Genomic DNA, 27,013 nt, shown 5'->3' with positions numbered 1-27,013 from the left:
TTTACTTTTGTCATGTCGCCGCCATTTTCGATCCACAAATAATAAAAAAAAAAACAAATGATATTTTGTTTTCCGCGAAGTTACGAAAGTGTAACAATCAGCTAACGTATACCAGAAATCAGCGTAATTAATACACTCTTTTGACACCTTCATTGTGAGGCAAGTATACAACGATCGCATTATTAATACAAATAAACGTTTGTGTAGCTAGGCACAGAATTGTAATATGAGCTAACGGACAGATAAACACGAACAGTAACGTTACTATTAACGTTAGCAAGTGAACTGCTAGCTTTCTATCGTCAGTTCAGGGTTAATATGCGGTTTAAGTATGTCGATATTTAGGCTGCTGGCTCTATAATAACGATATTGTTCATTATTAAATATCCGAGCAGAGTGTATACGTCCTCCCTGATGTTTGTTGACTAGCGGATGTGGAAGTAGCTCCTTTGCTAGCTGCAACTTCCACCGGAACAAACCTCACTTAACTGGATGTCAAACTATATTTCTATATTTTGAAATGATCGTCCATGTATCTTCTGATTTTATCTAGTGAGCAATTAGATTTTTATTGTTTCGGTATTGTTTTAAACCGTGTGGCGCGGAGGCAAGCTTTGATTTCTGTGTCATAACGTTTTATATGTTCATGAGGCGACTGACTGGAAGTAACTTCAAGTTTTAAGATTCATTGATGACGAATTAAAATGCATTTTAGTTTAGTTTGTACATTCCTTATGTATTTGCTTATTATTTCCCTTGTTTACTACCACTGTTATTACAAACACATTACGCTACACAAGAGTGAAACATGATTGCAATGGTAAATAAGTACATTTATTTATATATTTTTATTTGAATATATTTATTGATTGATTTAACCTGGAAAAGGTTTTTGAGGAAGTATCCTCATTTACATTGATGTAATGTGAAACATTGCATGCAAACAAAGTAGTTCACAGAAACAACTATGTTTTATGGCTACAAGCTGAAATACAGGATAGTTAACATGCTATGTAGTAGATAATAAAATAATTACATATATACAGCACAGTAAAAGATATACAATAAATAATAACCCAGTTAAAAGCATTTACAATCAATTAAAACAAGATCCGACATACGGCCTGAATGAACCTATTCTGTGAGGAGGTACCACGTTTATGTGAGTTTAGAGTTAAAAGGGATGAAATATACTCATCTGTATTAAAGCTTTATAAATACATTAAACTAGAGGTTACTCCACCCGACACTACCTCCACCTCAACCAGTTGCAACCAAAATTCTGCTTCACAGCAATTTATAATAATAATAATAATAATAATAATGTAATATGTAAATAATAAACTAAAACTGACAGGAACCATTTGTGTGCGAGTCATTTTGTCACATCTTTTACAGTTACAGTGATATTGATGGACAGGGAAGCAACAAATCCTCATGTTTGAGAGGCTGGTTGGTATTTTTGCTTGTTAAATGACTTAAATACGTAATTGTTTTTGATTATATTCATTTAGTTCAGGGGCCACATAAAGCTCAAATTGATCTGAAGTGACATCACAGCATAATAATCTATAAATAACCACAACTCCAAATGTTCCCTTCGTTTTAGTGCAAAAGTTCAAATTTAATTAACTATCTTTTTACTAAACATTATGAACCTGAAATTTCTTAAGACAAAAAGTTGCAATTTCAACAATAGTGTCAGTTTATCATTTACATGTGTGTGTTACAACGTACAGATCAGTGTGTCTACAAAGACACAACACATGTTGTCTCAGGTATCTGGAACAGGATTTTACTTTATCATCAAAACAACACATTTACTCTTTGCAAAGTCGGGCCGGATTGGACCCTCTGGAGGGCTGGTTTTGGCCCGCGGGCCGCATGTTTGACATCATCTCAGCGCTGCAGTAAACACTCGCGACTGACATTTCTTTCCTAAAAACTGAAGAAAGATATCGGAGCATTTCTTCAAAACATTAGTCGGAACATTAAACCTGAATGATTAAAATACTGTGTTTTCTGGATATGATACATTTCCCCAAGAGAAACAATACACACAGTACAGTTACATCAACTTGTGCTCAGATGTTTCTCGCTGCCTGACTGTCATCATTTCTCCGTCCTGTCAGCAGATGTCACTGGTGCATCTCGGGCAGCAGCTGCTGGAGGCGGTGCGAAGTGGACAGGACGATGATGTCAAAGCTCTGATGGCCAATGGGGCTCCGTTCACCACAGACTGGGTGAGGATGATATGCGTTAATTATGAAATAATCTTCAAGCTAATCCGTAATGAGATGAGCGTGAACCCTCATCTGCTTCCAAAAAACAGACTCTCAGCTGGTTTTGTCGTCACGCAGCGGCAGAATGACGAATGCTGAGGCCTTATGTTAAGATCACATGACAGGACAACTGAAAAACAACCCAGATACTCTCCGATGTCTGTCTCTACGGCACACTGTCCTGCAGGTGTATCGTCCATGCTTTATCTCTGTTCAAAGGAAAAACTAAATCACAAGTACGACAGGCCAACTGTGCACATGTACGATAAGGGTGCAACACTTTAAACATGTGCACATGCCTGTGAAACCTATTACACTATATTTTAGGGCTGAAACTAACTGATTCAATATTAATCTGACAATAACTTTCTGGATTCATCTGTCATTGTTTGTTCTACAAAATGTCAGAAATTCCTCTAATTTTTCTAAAACTCCAGGTGATCAAAGGTCAGATTTTGTTTTACGGTCACAAACAAAATAACTGAATCAGCAGAACCTCGAAACTGTTGTTATTGTTTCAGCTGAAGTGTTACACGTGTTTTAAACTCTGGCGAGAGCGAAAGGAGCACGAGCAGCTGCATCACGTCGTTTCCTTTAGAACTCTCCGTTGCACCGTGTTCAGCACGTTTATGAGCTTTTACTGCAAGCACAGAGAACTAAGTGTCTTTGAATCATTTTGTTCATTTGCTTTTTTAATTAATTGAATTGGCCTGCAAAATGATTGTCTGTGTTCTTATTACAGTAATAAATTGTTTTTAAATCATTTAGAATAAAATGCACAGCCACTTCCTCTTATCATTAAATCTATATATATAATTTTCATTTATAATTTACAGCTCCCAGGCGCTGTGTACATCACTCATGCAGTTTTACTGACTGTTCTCTTCCCTGTATCTGCTGTCACAAGAGCAGGCGACAGATTCAAAGGTGTCAAAATTAATCACATGTAATTAGAGTTATGTCATTTATGTTTCACATTTGACTAAATGCACATAGAGCAGCAGTCGCTGTGTTAAAGGGCACGTTATGATTTAGTGGATGTATGCCATGTTCACATGATGTGTGCATTTTAAAATAAGAGGAGGAATAGAAGCTTTCACCTATTGAATATTTGAACGTTATATATCATTTTTATGTAAGAATTCAAAATGAAGCATTAATGAAATGAAGCAGATTCGTCTCTCTCTTCCTGAATGAAACTGGACGTGTGACTGTAGCGGATGATCGTTTACATTTCTATCACCTTGGAGGGAAAAACTGTGTTGTGAGCTCTGCATCTCCACATCTCCTCGTCTGCATTAGAGCAGACGAGGAGATGTGGAGATGGACGGTGTTTGTACTTACTTTATAGCCACTAATATCTTCACCTGTCAAAATAACGTCGCCTCATGAGGAGTACGACTCGCGCTGTACAAGCAGTTGCATCATTTGTGGCCCTGGAGGAGACGTATAGAGTCTGAGGAATGTACAATTAAATCAGCTGAGTAATCCTGACTTGTGTTGAAACTATGAATTATTATCAGATCACAATCACATTTAGATGCAAAGTGACTAAAAATAGATGTTTAACAACTACAAATGAACCAACATGACCACATACTGTAAAATAAAGCTGCAAAACCACTACAACAAGATGCAAAACAATCACAGTGATGCAACAATGATTCAAATGGACTCTTTGAGTATCTTTGAGTTTGGGTGTCTTGTTACCTGCAGACTTGTTTTTACATTGAGCTGCTGTAAGTCGACCCGTGTCAGTATTAAGTTTGAACAACCAGCTCCGCAGAGGGTCAGCAGAGTCTCCAAGAATGACCGAGTCACATCAGTTCCTCAGATGTTCCTAATTGTGCCAGAGAAAGCTGGTGCTGGTCCAAGCCCACCGGTGTCTAAGCACTCTGGCATCATTACTCATGTCTAGGCTGTCCAACACTTAAGTCCCAGAACATCCCTCTACGTCTACAACTGCTTGTGTAATGATGGAGTGCCAGCCTTTTCTGTTTAAGAAACCTGACTGGAGGTTTCAGTATCGGGACGTGAGAACCATCTATTGCAAAATAATCTGCCATCTGCGCCAGCTTCAATTAATATGGGCCTACGGTGCGTCATCGCAGCCTCCTAATGTGTGCACACAACAGCGAACAGGCGTCAGACTCACAGCAGGTTTCCCTCCAACACTGAACATTATCTGTATTTAAACTCACAATGTGTGAATACAATATCTCTGCACTGTCGGGGGGTAAACAGCTCCGTGTTAACTTCTCCTTCACATATCTTGCTCCCTCTCTGTCCAGCTGGGCTCATCGCCGCTGCATTTCGCAGCCCAGTACGGTCATCACTCCACCGCCGAGGTGCTGCTGCGTGCCGGGGTCAGCAGGGACGCCCGAACCAAGGTGGACAAGACCCCTCTACATATGGCCGCCACAGAGGGTTACTGCACCATAGTGGACCTGTTAGTGCAGGTGAGCAGAGACGTCTGCTGCTTCGGTGTTGTGATGATATGATCATATCTCGTATCTTGCATAAACATTCCAATTGTTATGATGTATCAGAAGGGAAGTGAGGCCCCAAAGTACATGACTTTAACGGGGGGGGATTCCAGGGGAGGCTTTGTGCAAGTTAGAATCTGTGGCTCTGAAATATCAGCACTAACTGCTTTGTTTTGATAAGTCCATGGCGCTGTCCGTGGTGCTGAAGGAGCAGACGGATGTAATCGTGTCTTTTTGTCAGTTTAGTCCTGGATCTATAATGTTGTGCACGGTAGCATTACACATGTCCTCATGTGTAAGTCAGGGGTCCAGCTGACACAATGAAACACTGAACCAGACGTGTGTCCACATACTTCTGACCATGTGAGATTAATAACAATAAAGTATAAAAGTGACTACAGCGTAAACTTGTGACAGACGACCTTGGTTTCACTGTTTGCATTTGTTTACCAAAAAGCCGTCGAGGCCGTTTCTTCTGTCTGAAGCTCGTCTGATGTTTCCTGACATTCAACCATCTTCCACGCTCTACCTATCTGCGTAGTCACAGACATCTTCTCTCATCACTTCCCCTTTTGTCTCCCTCTCTTTTGTGTTTTTATTTCCTTCCCTTTGCTGCCACCGGGGGGCGCCGTGCATCTGTGCAGAACGGTGCCGACATTAACGCCAAAGACATGCTGAGGATGACGGCGCTGCACTGGGCGGCTCAGCACGGCCACAGAGGAAGTGGCCGAGATCCTGCTGAGGTACGGCGCAGACGTCCACTGCCTCAGCAAGTTCGACAAGACGCCCTTTGACATCGCCATGGATACCAGCAACACTGAGCTGATGATACTGCTACAGGTGGACAGACGGTGGGGGGGGGGGGGAATGGGGGGGAGACACTCAGACAGAGTCAAGGAGAGAAAAACAGGAAAGGGCAAAGAATGAGATGTGAGGAGTCAGACAGATAACTGATGGAGAGAACAGGATGGATGAAGACAGAAAGGAGGGAGGAGGACAGAACACTGGAGTCGGGTCATCTCTGTGTCTTTGATGCAAGGTTATAAAAACAACACACATTTCAGAGAACAGAAAATGACCAAGCACATTTCAGCCAAGGTAGGTAACAATGAAGACGGGGAGGAGAAACAGCGAGAGATGAACAGATAGAAGAAGTGCGAGGAAGACAAGGAGACATAGATGGATAAATGAGAGGCTTGTGAGAGAGGCAGGGGAGGGAGGGGAGAAAGATGGACAGAGATTAGGGGGGAGAGAGAAACAGAAAGGAGGCGGGAGAAGAAGAGAAATGGGGGAGCTGAGGACACGAACAAAAAGGGGGAGAAAAGTAAAAATGGAATAAGAAGTGTGGGACTGCAGGCGCAGACATGTTTGCGCAGTGCCCCTGTGATTTCAAAAATACGTCTGATGTTTTCTAAATGCTCCTCGTCCAGTCGGACTCTCACCGGCGTTGCTATGGTTTCAGCGGCCCCGCAGCCTCCCTCTGTCAGACAAACACTCCTCCCCATAACACCCGCATTTAGACTCCATTTCACACTAGATGGGATTACCCCTCGCCTCTGAACACATAAAGAAGCCACACTAATAATTAACATAACAGAATTGTGTTGAGGGATTATGTTGAAATTAGTCGACACACTATTTGTTAAAGTGAGATTATAAAAAGGCCCACATGCCCTCCTACCCAGACCTGATGTAACAGGTGAGCGTGGGAGGCTCTACTTAGCGTTAGATAACTCCTCTCCCTGGACACGCCTGTTCAACCAGCCAGGATGCAGATAGTAGGGCCCCGAGCAGAAGGGTTGACCCATGCAAGATGGCTGCATACAGCGGGGCCCCGACACGTGCTTATGAAGCATCAACGCCTCATCAGCATTATGAAAAGGCGATTTAGGCACCAAGAACAAAATGATTGAAACTTTTGGACACTTTAGGTTGAGACATAAAGCAACGATGATGTTTCTGTCGCATCCATAACGTCGTGAAATTCTTTCTTTGTTATCACGTCTGTGCAGATGAAACGCCATCGCCGCTACGCTGACAATTCATCATCAGTGGATCAAAAGTTTTAAACCTCCGCCGACACCTATTGTGGCCATCATTGTTCATCCAACACATAGTTCTCCCTCCAAAGGAGCATCTGAATATTAATTCCAATAATCATTGTACCCTCTGGGTGGAGGGAACAGAGCTGCAGAGAGGAGCAGCACAGACACAGTGTTGCTCCATAACTGCTGCGTAAGCACTTGTTTGCTAATAGCATCAACTTAGAAAGTGAGGATGTGTCAGTGTTGTGTTTGCAGTTTCCACAAACGCCAATTAGCAAAGAAATCACTTATAATAGGACAAGCTTTCATTTTCTTTTGCCAGACTTGCTATTTTTTTAATACAATCACATGATTCTATTAGAAATATTCTCACTTTTTAATGCTAATTATCAGTTCCTGCAACAGAATCCAATATAACCACAGCTCGTGTGTGTGTGTGTATGTGCGCGTGTGTGTGTGTGTGTGCAGGACGGCATGCAGAACCAGGTGAACATCGACCCAGAGTCGCACTACATCATTCGTGCCGGCGGGCTGGTCAACCTCTCCGAGCTCGTCACCACCAGCAACAAGGCGGGCGCAGGTAGGCGGCACGCGTGCAGCTGCTGTGTTTGAGTGAAGTGATAAAGTGCAGAAATGAAAAGGATGAATAAGCAGCAGATGGGAGGGATGTGAAATTCCAATTTGTGCAGGTGGGGGAAAAAGCAGCCTCGAGAGACTTAGTGTGTTATCTCATCACATGTGACAAGAAGCGTCTGCACTGGACTCCACCAGCCAGAGCAGAACCAACATGTCCGACAGTTGTAGAACAAACCATCGGATTTTCTAAAGGATGAATGGAACTTGAGAAGAACAAATGATTTGTCCATGTTTCTCTCGTTCCTGTTCCTTCTCATGCAACAGTGTTCATTTACAAGATGTTTACGGGGAACACTTCCTCCCTCTTGTGCAACATTGTGGTCTTGGTTCATTTCCATCCAGCATCACAATGTAGAGTTCTGTTATCTAACAATACGAGCCAACTGTCGCATTCAGGGAAGTCAGAGGACGTCATGGCCGCCGAGTCGGTGGAAACAACCCTTCAGCATGTGGTGGGCGACGGTGGGCAGAGGGTCATTACCATCGTGACGGACCAACACGGCAACCTCCAGCCGGCGTCCCTGGGCCAGCAGTTCATCTTCACGCTGCAGGGCCAGCAGAGTGAGTGGGCAGCACACAGAGCTCATACTGAGCAGCACCGCACTGGAGACACTGATGCAACTGTTAAAGAAGCAGCAATATATCAATCAAGAAGGAACTGACACGCGAGCAGAGTATTACAACGTCCCGCGGATCCTTAAAAGCCTCATTGGTATTAAAATGCTTTAAATCAAACGTCCAAGTCGTTTACTTTGTAAAATCTCAAAATAAATGGTAACATCTATTTATTTCTTTAGAATTTACCAAATGCACATACATATCCAGATATCACAACAAATGCGTGTGAAATTATTCTTACATTTCCTTCTGAGTGGCATCAAACAAGTCGCCTGAAGCTGAAGGAACAAAGTGACATTCTGCTCACGGCGAGAGAAACTGGAGCACAACGCACTGAAGTGACTTTGGGAGTAGCAGCCGGGACGAGTCCAGGACACCTCAACACGACATTGTAGTTTGTCGTTACATCCGGGGGGGGGGGGGGAGGGGGTGGGGGGGGGAATACTAAACAGCTTTAATATCTTAGATGTCTAGTGGAAGATTGTGCATTCAGTAATAATGTCTGAATGTTACCAGCCGGGACACAAAGAAGCAACTTAGTAGAACAAAATGATGACACACAAGGAAGATATGCATAAATAGAAAGAATAGATCTCTCAGAACTACCAGCACACACACACACACACACACACACACACACACACACTTTTAAACGTTCTGTTTTGTGGTTGCAGTGGTGGCTTTGCCAGCCAGCACGATCACAGAGGAGGTGGTGGTCGAGGAACCTCAGCTGGCCACGCGCAAGAGGAAGACAGACCCCGCAGCCAATCACATCAGCTTAAAGGACAAGGTAAGCTGAGAGCACGAACAGTTCAAACCTTCTATATGCTGCCTTTATCTTGTGACTGTCTGACGCTTCATATCATTATTGTCTAAGTTGCTGCTTCGGCTGAAGGTTCCCAGATATCCGACTTGGGTCTTAATAATACGAAAGTTCCTAAAGAACAAACAAACATGGAAGCTTCACATCAGCCAAACTTTCAAAGCAATGAAACCCAAATGTCATGGATCTTAGTGCTGCATTATAATTCCCACACAACCAACTCTGCGATCATACGACATGTTGAGTTGATGGTGTGTGAATGTGTGTAGTTCTACACCTGGGAACACTTCCCCTCTCTACACAGGAACATGACTTGCATCCTGACACGTTATCGTTTTGACTGCAGGTTTCAGACACTAGAGCATTGGCTTCACTCTTCAGACATGGAGGTCGGCCCTTGCTTTATCGACTAATGCTTTTGTTTTATTTCCAGAAGGTCAAAGAAACTCGTGAGCAGCTGCAGCGGCAGCTGCAGGAAGCCAATCTTATAGCCCAGGGGTACCAGCAGCAGCTCCTGCAGAAGGAGCAGGAGACCGAGCAATATCGCCTTAAACTGGAGCAGGCCATCGCCACCAGCAACAACAGCATCAACAACGGCGTCACTGCGACAACCGTTACCTTAAACAATGGCTCTCCGGCGAAGCAGGAGGAGGAGGTGGTGGTGGAGGAGCAGCAAGAGACCACAGTGGAAGCTGCAACAAAAGAGGTGGAGGAAGGGGAGGGGGAAGACTCGAAGGAGGAGGAAGAGGTCATCTGTGAACATCCAGGAGATGCTATTCTTGTGAATGAGTGCGAGCTGGATGTGGAGGTGGACGGTACGGAGGAAACACTCAAGTCCTCCCCCTGTTGGCGAGGCCAGGGCAGAAGGAGAGGGAGGGGCAGAGGGGGCCGCAGACACTAGCTGACATGTTTTATTATCTTCTTTTTCATTGATTTTCATAACATTTTGTAAAGATCAGAAGGACTTTTGTAAATATGTCAACATTCACAAACATTAAGAGGACATGGAGCACGCACGGCGCCTGAACTTCAGGTTCAGTACTAATGAAGTGTTTTCCTCCCGTCAGTCGTGTCAGACTGAAGAAATATGAAATATACGATGTAACCTTAACCCGTGCTTTACAGAGATAACGTTTCTTTATATAAAGGAAATCTGAACATTGTGCATCTGGCAGGGGGCACGTGCCAATTTCATTTCCTGGTTCCTTTTAAAAGTGTGTAAATGTTTTATTCTGTGTTGTACTTTGTAAACATTGAGTTGCAAAGTATTTTAGTTTTTTATATAATCATTTCATTTCCATGACGACGGCCGTCGGACTGTGACGCGTGTCAGGTGCTCAGTACGGTCAAAGACCATCATGAAGACTGATCCGGGCGACCTGCAGGGAGCAGGCAGGAGCTCGCCGTCGGGACACTTTGATGGACTCGTTATCTTTTCTGGGAATCAAACTTGTGACCTTTATATTTTCAGCTTCTATAACTACTCAGCCGCCCAGTTCTATTACTGTGTAATATTATGGATTTAATGTGAGTCACACAAAAAAAGCATTACGGTAATTCTCTGCATTTTACAAACTAACAGCTGGTTCGGGGGGGTTTATGAGCCAAAAGCGAGTCTTTGTCTTCCAAAGAAAAGTGCATCAACATGAATTAGATGATTTCCCCACATGAATTGGCTTCATGCCCGTCTTCTCATTAATGTTTGCACTTCAGGGCTTTATTCATTACAATCTTTTTTTTTTTCTTACGCAACTTTGTAAAACGTCATTTTTTAATAATAAAAAGCATCCAAAAAATGGAACATTTGTATTTCTTCTGAAGTCACAGTGCAAAAACAAAAGACGAGAGCGTACTCTTGTACTAATTGAGTTGAGTTGTTTTGTGGTTTTGCATCTAGAATATTTAAAAAAGAATAAAAGAATAAAAATGTTTAATTCCCAGTTAATTAATTGTATCTTTTTGCATATAAAGATCCCAACACTTAGTTATTATGTGCATGTGAAATTATAATTTATGTAAATGTTCCATTATTGTTTTGTGGAAGAATGTATCCTCCAGCTGCCGGTGAAGCTCTCCAGTGGTCCCCAGTAATGACTGTCATTATACTGGGCAGCTCCCAGTGGCCAACAGTTGGACGCTGTGGTGAGAAATATTGTTGCTCTCAGCTCTTTGAGTGAAACACTTGAAATGTGGGCACAGAACGTCTCAGTGGAGCGAGTGTCGGTGTTTGATGCGAGTTCTTGAACAGCTGTCTCCCTCAGATGGACTTTAAGGGCTAAAGCAGATATGAATATGAATCTGACGGACTAAAAATATAAACGCAACACTTTAGTTTTCACTAAAAAATCTGTGTTAACGAGCACTTCTCCTTTGCCGAGATAATCCATCCAGCTGACAGGTGTGGCGTATCAAATTAAATCACACATGGACCCTCGGCTGGTCACAATCTAAAATATGGAGTTTTATCTCAAAGATAGAAATTAATCAGGAACATAAGTCGGCCCGCAGAAATGCATTTCTGTGTTCACAAGACTGATGGACTGCAGCGAGGTCAAGACCCTGCTGAGGATGAGAAGCACGCAGATGAGCTTTTATCTATTCACACAGTTGATCACGGAAAGAAGGAACACGAGGACGACACCGGCCTCTAGCGAGCGCAGATATGACGGTAGTTGTTTGCTAAAAGAAGTTGTTTAGTTTTACTACGCGTTACAAAGTGTTGTTTTTCCATGCAGCAGGTGCAGTTTGGCCCGTCTGACGCATTAGATGAGTGATAACTGATAACGCCCATTTAATCTGCTGATCACATTCTGAATGGGCGCCAAGGCACACCTGCGTAATAATCAGCATCCCTACTACACCTGTCAGGTGGATGCATTATCTCACCAACAGATTGTAACACATTTGTCTAAATTATTTTATTTCAAAACGTGAAAAATTGGAAAAACAAAAGTGTTAAAACAAGAAGTGGGTGACAGGATCTGTATTCATGCTGTAACTTCAGGACCGATCTCACAGTTTCAGCCCTGAAAGCACTTCATAGGAAGTCCTTGGCATGTTGTAGAGCTGTGAAGGCTGTGTGAGCTCACCTGGCGGGGGCCCTCAGGCCGTCCCAGAGACAGCACCTCATCCGTCACGGCCCGAGGCTCAGAACAAACTGCCTCAGGAGAATGGAGAGTCCCATCAGTCATTTTTAGAATCACCTTTTAGATTTGTTTTCTTCCTCGTTTTGTTTTTATTGGAGAGCTTTAAAAGAATAAATAAAAATAGCTTCTTATAGACTTATACAATTCAATACAATATACTTAAATATACATTGTGAGGGGGCTTTGATGAGACTGGGTCAGCAAGGTGCTCATTTCTATCTTGGGGAAGGCAAGTGAAATATCTCATTGCTCTGAAATTCATGTTCCTCAGAGGATGAATCTCTCACTGTTGAGTGAAATGTCTCAACAGCTATTGCCATAAAATTAATGTTCCGCTCAGGATGAATCGTCATGACTTTGCAGATCCCTCGACTCCCCATAAAGCACCATCTTCAGAGGACGTTTTCACAACGATAGACTTTGACTACCGGCTTTAATATAACTATTGTTCTATTATTTCTGTGTAAGGTGCAGCCCCTGAAGCGTTTTTGAATAATGCTCGCGATCATCTTTCCTTCAGTGCCAGTGTTCCCTGCAGCCTCACACTAGTCAGTGAAATAGGTGACAGACTTTTGTAAACGCCACCGGCTCTCAGGAATAAGAAAGATCTCTGCAAAGTTAATGAAACAATATCAGCAGTCCCCTTCCTTATGTCATTGTGCAGCGATATTCACATTCACAGGAGGACGGTCGTCTCCAACCTGTTCAGAGAGCATTAAATTAACTGGAGGCTGAATAGTGAAATGGGGCGTTTGGGAAGGGAATAAATTCAGTTTAAGGCGTCTGAGCATGCACTGGAGAGAATGAAAATAATTCAATTATCAGAGGCTTTCTTTAACACGAGTCATGTTGCATAAAGCATGACAGGGATATCGATCCATGATGGTTAATGTTTTCCGCGGCTGCTCTAACGAGCTGTGCAAAGGCGTGTTCGGCTTGGATTATAATCTCCATTTGGCACGAGCTAATGAGATTTTAGAAATGGAAAATGAAGCCTTGTATATGATTTGTTTCTATTTTTGGGTATAGCTCAAAGGTTTCTGCAGGATTGGTAACTTTCAGAATCACTCTTGAATGCAGGTGTAATGCTTTTTAAACGACCGATATCTTTACCTAATCCTGAGACGCAAACTGCCAGCGTGCGTTAACAAAGACGGGTTCCTGCACAAACAAATGATGCTCGGTTAGTTATGCTTTCACAGCACAGCCGTAATCAGCTGAGGATGGATCCACCACACTAGTTTGACTTTTTAAAAATAAACAAACAGTGAAAAGGTTTCAGTAAAGACGTAGGTTGCCTCTTACATAATAATCCAAAAAGCAGAGACTGCATATTTCTCCGATGTGGGATCAGCTCACATTTAATATTCTGATCCGCCTCAGCTCCCCGGCCCTCCCTAAAAAGAAATAAAAATAAAACCTGTGGATGTGTGATATCAGCAGAATTGTTAAGCGACACAGAACCAAACTCACCCGCAAACAAAAATCACAAGTGAATCCATCCACGTGTTGTTTTCAGGGAGGTTTGCAGCAGATGATTGCATATATCAACATATTCAGTGTTTGTGTCAGAGAGAAGATTGTTATTCTGCATGGTGTCTGGAGGGTCTCGGCTCAAAGAGCAGTGTGGGCCTGGAGCCTGGAGACCAGTGTGTGTGTGTGTGTGTGGGTAGCCAGACAAAGTGTCTGGGTTCACAGCAGACCCATCCAGACACCTGCCGGCTACCACTGCCAGTCGCTGATAAAAAGGGAGAAAGAATGTATTGAGCCTCAGGCGTATACGGCCTCCTTGAAAAGGGAAGCGTAGTTTAGGAGAACGTTTTTCTCACACATGTTTTTGTTTTATCTCTAACACCCAGTGGTGGGCCGTCAGGGCCAGCAAGGCCTTCTCTGCTGGCCTAAACATCATCAGAATATACATTTAATTTTTATATATCTTTTCCTCAAATATGTATTAAATTATTCCCCATAGTCTATTCTCTTCATGTCATAGCTTTCCTCTTGGTTGCGCTGCTTCCAGCCTCAGATCGGAGATTTGGAGGTCTGGCCTTTATGTTAGAGCTTTTATCCAATCATATTTCAGCCATGATGTGTTGCCAGGGTCCAAGAGATCTGCCCTGAGGCCTTCAGAATCAACAGTGCGGCGCCTGTCGCTTAAAGTGAACGGAAACAAAACTGTGGCGTTAACCAATCAGATTTCGAGTTGGGGACACCGGGGCCAGCTAGCAGGCGTATGATAACGTCAGCACGTGCACGTCTTTTGATTGGATACGCACTATTGAGAGGCGGAGCTAGCAGAGCTAGCAAACTTTGAACAAGTGTGTAGATTTCTACAAGCTGTTTTTTCAACCCACAATGGCTGAAGGAGGAGAAGAGGTCGATGTGGTCGCAGATATAATTACAACGCCATTTTCAAGACGAACTTTTCAAGAAAAGCTAGACATCGTGAGAAGAGAACGGCCAACCCCGACGCTAGCGAGCCTATCACAGCTGGGAAAAGGGTTCGTCCGACACTTTCAAATCACTAACTACAAGCGGTACCCCCTGGCTCACAGCCTCCGAGAGGCACTGCACATTGTACTGCTGGGAATGCTATTTACAACTGAAATGTTTCGTAAATATTAATATAACTCTGTTGTTAGGGTGATGCAACTAAATGTATAGTTTCTAGAGCCATGGCGTCATAATGATGGTATTAAGAGGGGGAATAATTCAGGTAGGACTGTGTAGGACATCACTGAAGGCCTAGGTGTGAAATGCACGGCCCGTCACTGCTAACACCTGCCACTTTAACTGCCTGGTGAATGAACCTAATGAAATAAAACACATTAAAAAGGCAGTCGTGAACTCTGATCAGTTTTATTAGAAAAAAGAAAACAGTGTCTCCTGGCAAAAAACAGATTGAAACAAAAGGCTCCAGTACAGACGGGAAATAGCTGCTTGAGAAACTGACCCACAGCTACAACATCAGGATTAAAGCACTTCACCATTTATCATGCACGGAGAGGATACTCTGCAAGAAATACATGCGGGCGGGGAGGGGGGGGACACATCACCTCAGCACAACATCTGCGATAGGTAGGAAAAGGCCACAGCAGATCACAAGAACATCACACGCCGTCGAAAGGGTCAGAGTCCACTTCCTGTCCCGCCAGGAACAAGAGCAGGGAACGGGTTTTTTTTTCTTCTTTTTAGCGGGTTGTATGACATCTCCGTGAAGTGCAAAGACGCAGTCGCATCAGTGATTGGCTGATTTCCAGCGTCTCCGCCACCTATGATACTGTAAACAATCTACACTATAAGGCGCACAGCTGAAAAATTGCCGAACGAAAGAGCCAGTTCGTAAAGGGTTTGATGTGAAAATGTGTCATCGTCATCATCAACACTCTGCAGATCTGGCATACCAACTGTCAATATACCAACTCCAGGCAGTCAAATGCTGTTTAAGTGTCTTGAAATGGGCACTACACAAAAAGAACTACATTTAAAGACAATCACGTCAACCCATTTTCTTTCTTTTTCCTAAAACATCAATCTTTTTTTTCAAATTAGGCACACGGTACAGCACAGTAAACGTTTTCTTCTTCATTACCTCTTTTGGTTGCTGACATATAAAAGACGTGGACACCAAAGGGCCCTCCAGGACTGAAAGGACAAATTTATTTTTATCGCACACACAGAACACCGATCTGTCCGAACCTTTCCGAAACATTAAAGGGAGAACTTTAACTCACAGTTTCCTCCTCTGCGATTAGCTAAACCTGCTTAAGACGTTGATACCGATCTCACCGAACAGTCTAGAAGGTAACACAGAACATCTTACAAAGACATAAGGCAATAACTTCCTCTTCGCCTGAATAATATCAGTCATACGAAGTCTTCAGGACTCGTGTCCGTCCACAAATCAAGACAAAATACGCTAAAACAAAAGACCGCAACAATCTCAACTATTAGCTTTTTCGCCAACTATTTTAAACACTGATTGTCTACATTATCAATAAAAATCTAATGGACGTAAACATGATAAGATGTAAACACTGTTACTATTCAACTGGCTTGGACCTCAGAAGATATTCGACCCTGTGTGAGGAAACGCTAAGCCTTCCACACACGAGATGGAGGAGGAGCGAGGTAGTGCACAGGAGAACTGATGCAGGGGACACGAAGCTATGACCGCTTGGACTGAGGGTTTGGTGAATAATATTCGCAGCATAGTTCTGGTTGTTTTGTTACAGTTGAGAATTTTCAGATTTGGCAGGGAGAAGCTGTTGAAGCGGTTAGCGCTCATTACGACTGTCAATCCACCATCGGACATCTTTTCAGCCAAACTTTCAGGTGATAGCTGTCCTGGTGAATCAGCAGTCATTTGTCTTTTATTTTATTTTTTTCTAATTTGTCCAAATGTACTGCATTCTCCGGGCTCCTCAGACGATACGGTAATCGAACGTGTCCTTCTCGGTGTGGTCTGTCCAGTTGGACGAGGGCATGCTGCGGTACGGGTCCAGCAGAATGCGGAAACAGCGCACGATGAGCAGAGCCAGGAAGATGAAGAGCAGCAGCACGAAGACGAAGGCAGCCTTCTGCTCCAGTGTCAGGTACGAAGACACGTGATGGCCGCCGCCTGACGAGGACAGCGTGCTGCTGAAGAGGCCTTCAGCCATCCTGGGCACATCCATGCTTGATCGTCTCGGCTCCAGCTCTTTGTCGGTTGTTTAAAGATTTTGGAGGGTAAGATGGGCTCAGTGGATCAGACCTGCGAGAGAATCCAAACACACAGATTATGCTGGAGATCGTGTCCTCTGTGGTGTGACAGATGAAACAGCAAACAAATATATCAACTTAATGTAATCGTAGAAATCTAGAGACTTTAAAGAGATGAGGGGAACAAATCAAAAATGGGACTCAGGCCCGAACAAAGTGGCTGTCAGATGAGTTCATTTTTGAAACTGCAGCCAAAAAGCCCGCTCTGTAATAATAGCAGGCTCCGGGGACTCTCCTGGCTTTGTGTTTCTGCAGCTCAGGGGGTTTGAATTGGCACTGGGAGTTTTAGTTATACAGCATTTATTAAAAGCATTGCCCTGGAGGTAGATATGTCATTTAACCACATGCTGCCATTCTTGACCACCATTAATTCCTATGCAACCAATCTCTGCTTCTGCAATTTATATTCAATGGCACCATTTAATTTTAACACATGAATGAGGCCGACAAACAAGCAGCTTAATGAAGGCTGGATGAGCAACTGCTGCAGGGCCCCAGAACTGCAGGGGCCCCGGAGAAGTTGTGTGCTAATGTTCAATGATGAGGCTCGAGATATTCTGTATCTGTCACCAGCCGCTGGTATTGTTTTTACCTTGTGAGTCTGTGTGTTCCCGCAGGATGCAGTCATGAAACTTTACAGGCGTTTAATAAGATCAAGATGGGATCGAGTTTGAAAATGGACAACAATCCAAAGTTTTGCGACTTCTTGGACCTTCACAAAACCTTACAGGTGTGTAGATGAGATCAAAATGAAGGGCGAGTTTGAAGATGGATATGGTCCACGCAAGGGGGGGGCAAAGGGCCCCCACCCCCAGCAGGAAAAGGGACTTCAGGCACAACAGAAAGTCATCACAACATTAACACCCCTCATGCTCACAGAGGCTCTTATCCTGCCTCGCCCTGTGGGTGTGTTACAGTTACTGTGGAGGCAGTCATTAACACTCTCCCAAGTGTCTCACAGAGTAAGCAGAATATTTGTGCTGGTCATTAGTTAACTGGCAGATTCACAGCCCAGTTTATTTTTTTTATCATGTTATGGTTTTCTTTCTGATTTATTTGTCAGAAGTTGGTCTTAAATTGCAGAAGGTTGAGAATCCCTGCAGTAGGGTTAGGGTTAGGGTTAGGGTTTTAATGTGTATTAATCCACTGCTGAAAATAGTCCCCAACAAATGCACTATTTACTCATGTTGGAGGAAGACCTTTTTGGTGGAAAACACTGATATATTCAATCATCATGTCTTCAGGAACCAATGGGCTGAGAGCCACACACTGGGTCAGGACGTTTGGACATTTTGAGAGACGGACTTATATTGATTTTAGTTTTTTTAACAGGATTTGTTGCCGATATAAAGAAACACAACAACACCCGTCTAAGACAAGAGTCTAGGAAGCGGGGGCTTGACAGGGGCAAGGCAGCTTGTTTGTGCCTTGGGGCCCCCGATAGCTATTAAGGCCTGAAATAGCCTCGGGGTCAGTACGAGTTTACTGCTGTTCACAAAGAGCAAAAGGCAGAAGAAAACCCACCTTTAAAGCCAATAACTCGGGTTCAATTCTAAGCACATACCTTGCAGATTTCTAATTTGTTAAACTTAGTTCAGATGGTTAAACATCAGCACAACAGAGATTTGGGAGTGACAGTAATTACTCCCACAGCAGAGACCCTACCGGTGCAAACTCGTTAGCATTGGACACTATTTGCTCATGAATTAATTTGAACAGGATGAACCGCTCGCAGCTTTCTGTCTGGATCATTTGTTCTGGCAAAAAGAAGCCCAATGCATTAAATCTGGAGAAGACCAGACGGACCGCTCATCGCTTTATGTTTCTTCTCCTGCTGAGCAAACTCTCAGACTGATTGCTGCAAACCAGTTTTAGAATTTGTCTTTTTCTTTCTTACGGTTCAGGAGCAGTACAGAACAAATGGTTTATTTAAACCTTAGATATGCGAGACTGCTCAGACTGATTGTTTTTCACACCGAAAGGGATTTTGTGTATCTTTTGACAGGAATCATGTTTGTTCTCCAACTTAATTGTGGAGTTCTGAGGTTATTGTCAGATCCACACGAGCAGTCAGATACAATTATCTCATCCGAAGTTTCCCAAACTTTTTGGCTTGTGATCACTTAACCGTCTACGTGTGACCCAGGCTTTGCTTGTTTCATTTGAATATATTTTTTAAAGGCCTGAGAAACTGTAAATAATCCAATACATTAATAAAAAGGCAAAGATTAGAGGAACATCTGAATAATTTACAGAATGTGAGGTTGCAGACGCAGGTTTTTCCTGCTTTGCTATCCTGTTCATCCTCCAGTGACGGCTCAGATCTCTTTATGTTTGGATGTCCGGGGAACACTGATCCAAATCAAACGATCTGGATATGAAGATGAGGTTAACAAACATCCTTTTCAAGTGTGCATTGTATTGACAAATGCATGCACATAAATGCACCAAGTACATGAGGTTGGAGTAAAACCAGAAAGACGCTCTTTAGAATTAGTGCACTTTACTTCTTGTGTTGCTTGTCCTAATGGACTCCACTGTAACCAAAATGCTGTGTCACTAGATCTCAGGAGCTTTGTTAGCAACTCAAATGTTCAAACCAAAATGGAAATACAGCTAAAATGAAGAAAACAACACCCAGACTGTCGAGTCGTGTGGCCGTGGCTTTACTTGCACCCTGAAAAGCTTAATTGGCTCCATTCTGCCATCTTCAGATCAATTAAATCCTCCCCAGACTTATACATTTTCTCCAAGAAGTGTTTGCATAATCCAAACTCCAATCTTTCTCGGGTTGTGTGTCGGTCACGCTCCTGTAAGCGTGAAGAGCCGTCAGAGAGACTGACAAACTTGGGGAGGGCGAGGGGGGGAGGGGATGTTATGAGGCTGCTGAGTGACAAGACGGTCAGGAGAGCGGTCTCTCCCCTCTGTAGTGAACTCTCAGGAGGAGCGAGACAAAGAGAGAGCAGCCTTTAGCCTTGCTTTGCTGATCAGCAGCCTGCAATCCATCACACTTAAAACTCAAAAAAATGATATTTCACAGCCGTGATTTATTGCCCTTGCTTTGAGAAACGATAAGGAACGGCCTGTTTTTCTTTTCCCACTGCGTTTCCATCAGTGTTTACTGTCAAATCATAATTTCATCTTCTTGTCCTCCAAAGCACCGTGAGGTTACTGGGTATTAGCACTTTGGACCAGAACCCAGTCTCGCTATGTGTTAGCAGCTTATGTAATGCATTTCAAAGACTCCCAACATTTACATCATCAGCAGCAGTCTTACACAGATGTACGCTAAACATTTAAGCATGCCCCGACACGTTTGGAAATAGAAAATGAGATCTGTGCCTCTGCAGAAGGTCCTTTTATCTGACTATCTCTGTACTTTAATCAGCAGCTACATTTTTAGGAAATAATAATTACTTCTGCAGCTCGGAAATAGCCTCCAGATGAAAGAAGGACAGATACTACGTCTGATTTTAGAAGGTGAAAAGCTTTATATAGATGCACAAGTTATTTTAGTCCTGCACAGCATCAGTGACGGTTTCTGTGGTGCGGAGATGAATGTCAAATTGAAAACGAAGTGAGTGTGACACGCCACATTTAGAAATGAAACAGAATATGTTGAAAAGTTGATCTAACCTGCAGGCCCGTGTGTGTGTGTGTGTGTGTGTGTGTGTGTGTGTGTGTGTGTGTGATGACTATGACTAATGGAGAATTCAGAGTGCATGAGAGGAGGTGAAATGAAATGGTTTAGGGGAATTATTGGACTTCATTTTCCAGCATGTTGTCAATCATTTCACAATATATAAAATGTCCTGCAGAGTTTTCTACCGACTGCAAGGCAACTGTTGTAAAAATGAGGGGAACAATCTACAAATATAATACTATACTACATATTATATTATGTTATATAGCTGTACTATACTACATATTATGTTATATAGCTGTACTATACTACATATTATATTATATAGCTGTACTATACTACATATTATATTATATAGCTGTACTATACTACATAATATATTATGTTATATAGCTGTACTATACTACATATTATATTATGTTATATAGCTGTACTATACTACATATTATATTATATAGCTGTACTATACTACATATTATATTATGTTATATAGCTGTACTATACTACATATTATATTATATAGCTGTACTATACTACATATTATATTATGTTATATAGCTGTACTATACTACATATTATATTATGTTATATAGCTGTACTATACTACATATTATATTATATAGCTGTACTATACTACATATTATATTATGTTATATAGCTGTACTATACTACATATTATATTATATAGCTGTACTATACTACATATTATATTATGTTATATAGCTGTACTATACTACATATTATATTATATAGCTGTACTATACTACATATCATATTATGTTATATAGCTGTACTATACTACATATTATATTATATAGCTGTACTATACTACATATTATATTATATAGCTGTACTATACTACATATTATATTATATAGCTGTACTATACTACATATTATATTATGTTATATAGCTGTACTATACTATATATTATGTTATATAGCTGTACTATACTATATATTATGTTATATAGCTGTACTATACTACATATTATATTATGTTATATAGCTGTACTATACTACATATTATATTATGTTATATAGCTGTACTATACTATATATTATGTTATATAGCTGTACTATACTATATATTATGTTATATAGCTGTATTATACAACATATTATATTATATAGCTGTACTATACTACATATTATATTATGTTATATAGCTGTACTATACTACATATTATATTATATAGCTGTACTATACTACATATTATATTATGTTATATAGCTGTACTATACTACATATTATATTATGTTATATAGCTGTACTATACTATATATTATGTTATATAGCTGTACTATACTATATATTATGTTATATAGCTGTACTATACTACATATTATATTATGTTATATAGCTGTACTATACTACATATTATATTATATAGCTGTACTATACTACATATTATATTATGTTATATAGCTGTACTATACTACATATTATATTATGTTATATAGCTGTACTATACTATATATTATGTTATATAGCTGTACTATACTATATATTATGTTATATAGCTGTACTATACTACATATTATATTATATAGCTGTACTATACTACATATTATATTATGTTATATAGCTGTACTATACTACATATTATATTATGTTATATAGCTGTACTATACTACATATTATATTATATAGCTGTACTATACTACATATTATATTATGTTATATAGCTGTACTATACTATATATTATGTTATATAGCTGTACTATACTATATATTATGTTATATAGCTGTACTATACTACATATTATATTATATAGCTGTACTATACTACATATTATATTATGTTATATAGCTGTACTATACTATATATTATGTTATATAGCTGTACTATACTATATATTATGTTATATAGCTGTACTATACTATATATTATGTTATATAGCTGTACTATACTACATATTATATTATATAGCTGTACTATACTACATATTATATATGTTATATAGCTGTACTATACTACATATTATATTATGTTATATAGCTGTACTATACTATATATTATGTTATATAGCTGTACTATACTATATATTATGTTATATAGCTGTACTATACTACATATTATATTATGTTATATAGCTGTACTATACTACATATTATATTATATAGCTGTACTATACTACATATTATATTATGTTATATAGCTGTACTATACTATATATTATGTTATATAGCTGTACTATACTATATATTATGTTATATAGCTGTACTATACTACATATTATATTATGTTATATAGCTGTACTATACTACATATTATATTATATAGCTGTACTATACTACATATTATATTATGTATAGCTGTACTATACTACATATTATTATGTTATATAGCTGTACTATACTACATATTATTATATAGCTGTACTATACTACATATTATATTATGTTATATAGCTGTACTATACTACATATTATATTATGTTATATAGCTGTACTATACTACATATTATATTATATAGCTGTACTATACTACATATTATATTATATAGCTGTACTATACTACATATTATATTATGTTATATAGCTGTACTATACTACATATTATATTATGTTATATAGCTGTACTATACTACATATTATATATGTTATATAGCTGTACTATACTACATATTATATTATGTTATATAGCTGTACTATACTACATATTATATTATATAGCTGTACTATACTACATATTATATTATATAGCTGTACTATACTACATATTATATTATATAGCTGTACTATACTACATATTATATTATGTTATATAGCTGTACTATACTACATATTATATTATATAGCTGTACTATACTACATATTATATTATGTTATATAGCTGTACTATACTACATATTATATTATATAGCTGTACTATACTACATATTATATTATATAGCTGTACTATACTACATATTATATTATGTTATATAGCTGTACTATACTACATATTATATTATATAGCTGTACTATACTACATATTATATTATGTTATATAGCTGTACTATACAACATATTATATTATATAGCTGTACTATACTACATATTATATTATGTTATATAGCTGTACTATACTACATATTATATTATATAGCTGTACTATACTACATATTATATTATGTTATATAGCTGTATTATACAACATATTATATTATATAGCTGTACTATACTACATATTATATTATGTTATATAGCTGTACTATACTACATATTATATTATGTTATATAGCTGTATTATACAACATATTATATTATATAGCTGTACTATACTACATATTATATTATGTTATATAGCTGTATTATACTACATATTATATTATGTTATATAGCTGTACTATACTACATATTGTATTATGTTATATAGCTGTACTATACTACATATTATATTATATAGCTGTACTATACTACATATTATATTATGTTATATAGCTGTACTATACTACATATTATATTATATAGCTGTACTATACTACATATTATATTATGTTATATAGCTGTATTATACAACATATTATATTATATAGCTGTATTATACTACATATTATATTATGTTATATAGCTGTACTATACTACATATTATATTATGTTATATAGCTGTACTATACTACATATTGTATTATGTTATATAGCTGTACTATACTACATATCATATTATGTTATATAGCTGTATTATACTACATATTATATTATATAGCTGTATTATACTACATATTATATTATATAGCTGTATTATACTACATATTATATTATATTATATAGCTGTATTATACTACATATTGTGTTATGTTATATAGCTGCACTATATTATGTTATACCATACACTATACCACGGTAAATACTATGTGTAACTATATTTAATTCCTCTTGAACTATTAGGACACCTTGTTAATGTTTATACTTGTACCTGTGTCTTTACCTTACATGTAAACACCTAACATGAACTATATTCTGTTGTATTAATGCAGACGAACACTGAGTATCATTACATAATCATATATTATCCTGCTGCACAAGGACTTGTTAACTCTGCTGCTGTACCTCCAATAAGTGATTTCTGTATGTATCTGTGTCCTTGTACTGCTGCACAACCAACTGTCTAAGGTGTGTCTCTCTTTCAATGACAAACGCAGTGAAACGGAAAGAATTTGACACTTTTATTAACAAATATATCTGAATAATCAATAAAGAATGTATTAATTTATAATTAAGGGGAGACCCTACAGTTGATTAGGGTAAACATATCTAATATATAGCACCATGAAACCTCCCAGTTGATTACTTATATAAAAGGTAATTCTGTTTTGTATTACAAGTTTTCTGAAATGTTATGTTTAATTATGCAAATGAGGCACTACCTCATTAAATATGTACTTATTTGCATACAGAAATGTGAACATTGGATTACAGTCTAAGGTTTGGAAATGTCTTTGTGTCACGAATAGAAAATACTGTCAAAAGAGAGGAACAATCATAGTCCTCCATGTTTTTAGGAATAAAATATGATAGAAATCAGCTTATGAATGATATATAAACACACCACTGTGTAAAAACCATCAGAATATAGAGAGGGATGAAACTGAAAGGTTTGGCACATGTTAGTGCTGCTGCAGTGGAGATTTCTGGCTCTGACAAAACAGCCTTTAAAAGATGCACATCGTAAAAATTCAAATTTTTGACAAATACATATCGGCCTGAAACTTCCCCGGCTGATTACTTACATAAAGACAATTATTTTTGTATTGCAAGTTTTGTGAAAACAAGGCTTACTTTGGGTGAATTCAGGAGAATCTAGAGACACAAATAGACAAAGTTAGTCAAATAAACTGCTAAATGTGGATTTTAGAGTCTTCTTTGCATTAGTCAGAAAGAAAACACGGAAGCAATGGAAGCAAAATAGCCCAAAATCTCAAATATTGACTTGTGTTAAGCTATCTTTTTAAAATGATAACTCAAATCTTCTATAAGGAGTAACGTATTTGTATGTAACTCAATGTAAGCACAAGAGAAACAATGTCAAGGCCAAAACATTACAAATTGAGATATAAATATGACGACATTCTGTTAGTTTATGGCCAAATCCGCATGTAATAAATTTATACATACAAAAGAGTGCAGAGAAGAATATGAATCCTTATACTGATGCCTCCGTCACATGTAATTCAACTGTCAAAGGTAGACACACCCGCAGCTTCAGCGCGAAAATCAAGAGCCGCCATTGAAATAAACGTATATAAAACCTGCATGTTCTGTCTGACACTGACCACAACCCGGCTGTATGTTGTCAGATGTACATTGTAGTGAACCGGTGCATGAGCCACATGCAGCCGGACTCACACTGCACACGTGGATGCATCAAAACGCATCTAAAGACTTCATGTGGTGCGTCCGGCGGCACCTCTCACACCTTCACAGCACAGAATCAACATATTTTTTGGGGGGTAAAATGCTCCCTGTGGTGGTGAGCAAGCTGCAGGGAGAAGTGGCCGAGTCTGTAAACACTAACCTGTTGTTATCAGGGGAGCTCGGGAACCTCCGTCAGCGGCAGCTCTCCATCCTGCGAGATCCGACGTTTCTGCTTTCACAGTCTTCCACCGAAACAACAACAGCGAACGTGCTCGCAGACCCGCAGGGCTCCTCACTTCCTCACAGACTAAAACAAGAAGCCTCGCACTTATATTTATTTCTGTTTTTGCTGACTGAGCCGGGCAGACCTCACCCTCTGCTGCTCCGCTTGTGTTTTTTTTCTCTTCCCTCTCCTCCTGACGCGCCGCGCATCCCCGCAGACACACAGGCGGGGATGTGGTGGTACCCCGTCGCTACTGGCAACCTGTTGCCATAGCAATCCTCCAGGTAGGCTAAATGTTGCAAGAGGATGAGGGGAAAGGTGTGGCCCCTCTATCAGTCAAAACAAATCACAAACATACAAAATACAGAGAAAGTAATTAAAGACGCTTGTTAAAGCGCATCAATGGACGTCAAAGTTGAGTTTATGATATGTTATTATCTTGTTACAATCTTTTAATTTTAGTTTGAAGACACATTATCATGATGCTAAATAAGTAGCATATTCTGCATATTGTTTATATTTTTTATAATAAAGAAATATCCAGGAAAGTCATGCACACGCAGACTTTGCTGCAGATGTTCTAGAAGTTGCTCAGGCTGGATGTGAGCAGCCACAATGTTGAGCTGAAGGTGTGATGGGCATCTCAAGCAGAAAACACTCCCTTGTATTTTTTTCTTTTTTTGGATGACAAGCTTCATAGTCTTTGCTGTCTCCCCCTGACACATGCACATCGGCTCAGAGCTCAGAGAGGACGTGGCAGTGGAAGAAGAGGTCAGAGAGTGACTGTGCAGAGCAGTCGGGGGAAGTCTCAGGTTACATAATGTCCTCAGTTAACTCGCAACATCCAAATGCTGTGCAGCGTCTCCACCTGGTGGAGTTCAGTGAGGGCTGCAGGAGCAGAGACCATCCACTGTTTACACACACTGTAATCTGTAATGAGAGGTTTCTACCACTATATATGTCAGAGGAATACATTATAGTAAATAGTATAAGAGAGTTTCTTCAAA

General features: G+C 39.8%; 2 protein-coding genes across 3 annotated transcripts; one reads left to right on the top strand and one right to left on the bottom strand.

Moving 5' to 3' along the window:
- Positions 1-20: 20 nt before the first annotated feature.
- On the top strand, positions 21-10,656 carry gabpb2b (GA binding protein transcription factor subunit beta 2b). The gene is given in 9 exon segments (XM_029452171.1): positions 21-159; positions 2,136-2,243; positions 4,574-4,741; positions 5,413-5,484; positions 5,486-5,608; positions 7,282-7,393; positions 7,846-8,010; positions 8,742-8,857; positions 9,324-10,656. Coding segments are annotated over 8 exon segments (1,332 nt in total). The 5' UTR covers positions 21-159; the 3' UTR covers positions 9,792-10,656.
- Positions 10,657-14,876: 4,220 nt separating this feature from the next.
- Positions 14,877-26,301, bottom strand: LOC115020769 (cortexin-3). 2 transcript variants are annotated; one of them, XM_029450714.1, is made up of 3 exons: positions 25,944-26,301; positions 25,208-25,228; positions 14,877-16,789 (listed from the first exon to the last, which is right to left on the bottom strand). In XM_029450714.1, exon 3 carries the CDS (start codon positions 16,710-16,712, stop codon positions 16,461-16,463), a length of 252 nt encoding a protein of 83 aa, XP_029306574.1. In that variant the 5' UTR covers positions 16,713-16,789; positions 25,208-25,228; positions 25,944-26,301; the 3' UTR covers positions 14,877-16,460. The 2 variants fall into 2 exon arrangements, with proteins under 2 accessions (XP_029306574.1, XP_029306572.1); XM_029450712.1 differs by lacking the exon at positions 25,208-25,228 and having other exon boundaries at positions 25,944-26,298.
- Between the last annotated feature and the right edge of the window lie 712 nt (positions 26,302-27,013).

Source organism: Cottoperca gobio, chromosome 16 (assembly GCF_900634415.1).
Source record: "Cottoperca gobio chromosome 16, fCotGob3.1, whole genome shotgun sequence".
Taxonomy (NCBI): Eukaryota; Metazoa; Chordata; class Actinopteri; order Perciformes; family Bovichtidae; genus Cottoperca; species Cottoperca gobio.
This window is presented reverse-complemented; position numbering and strand designations above follow the sequence as displayed.

Bases quoted from the DNA above. Each gene is read 5' to 3' on its own strand.
- LOC115020769 (XM_029450714.1), bottom strand. From the start codon at position 16,712: ATGGATGTGCCCAGGATGGCTGAAGGCCTCTTCAGCAGCACGCTGTCC.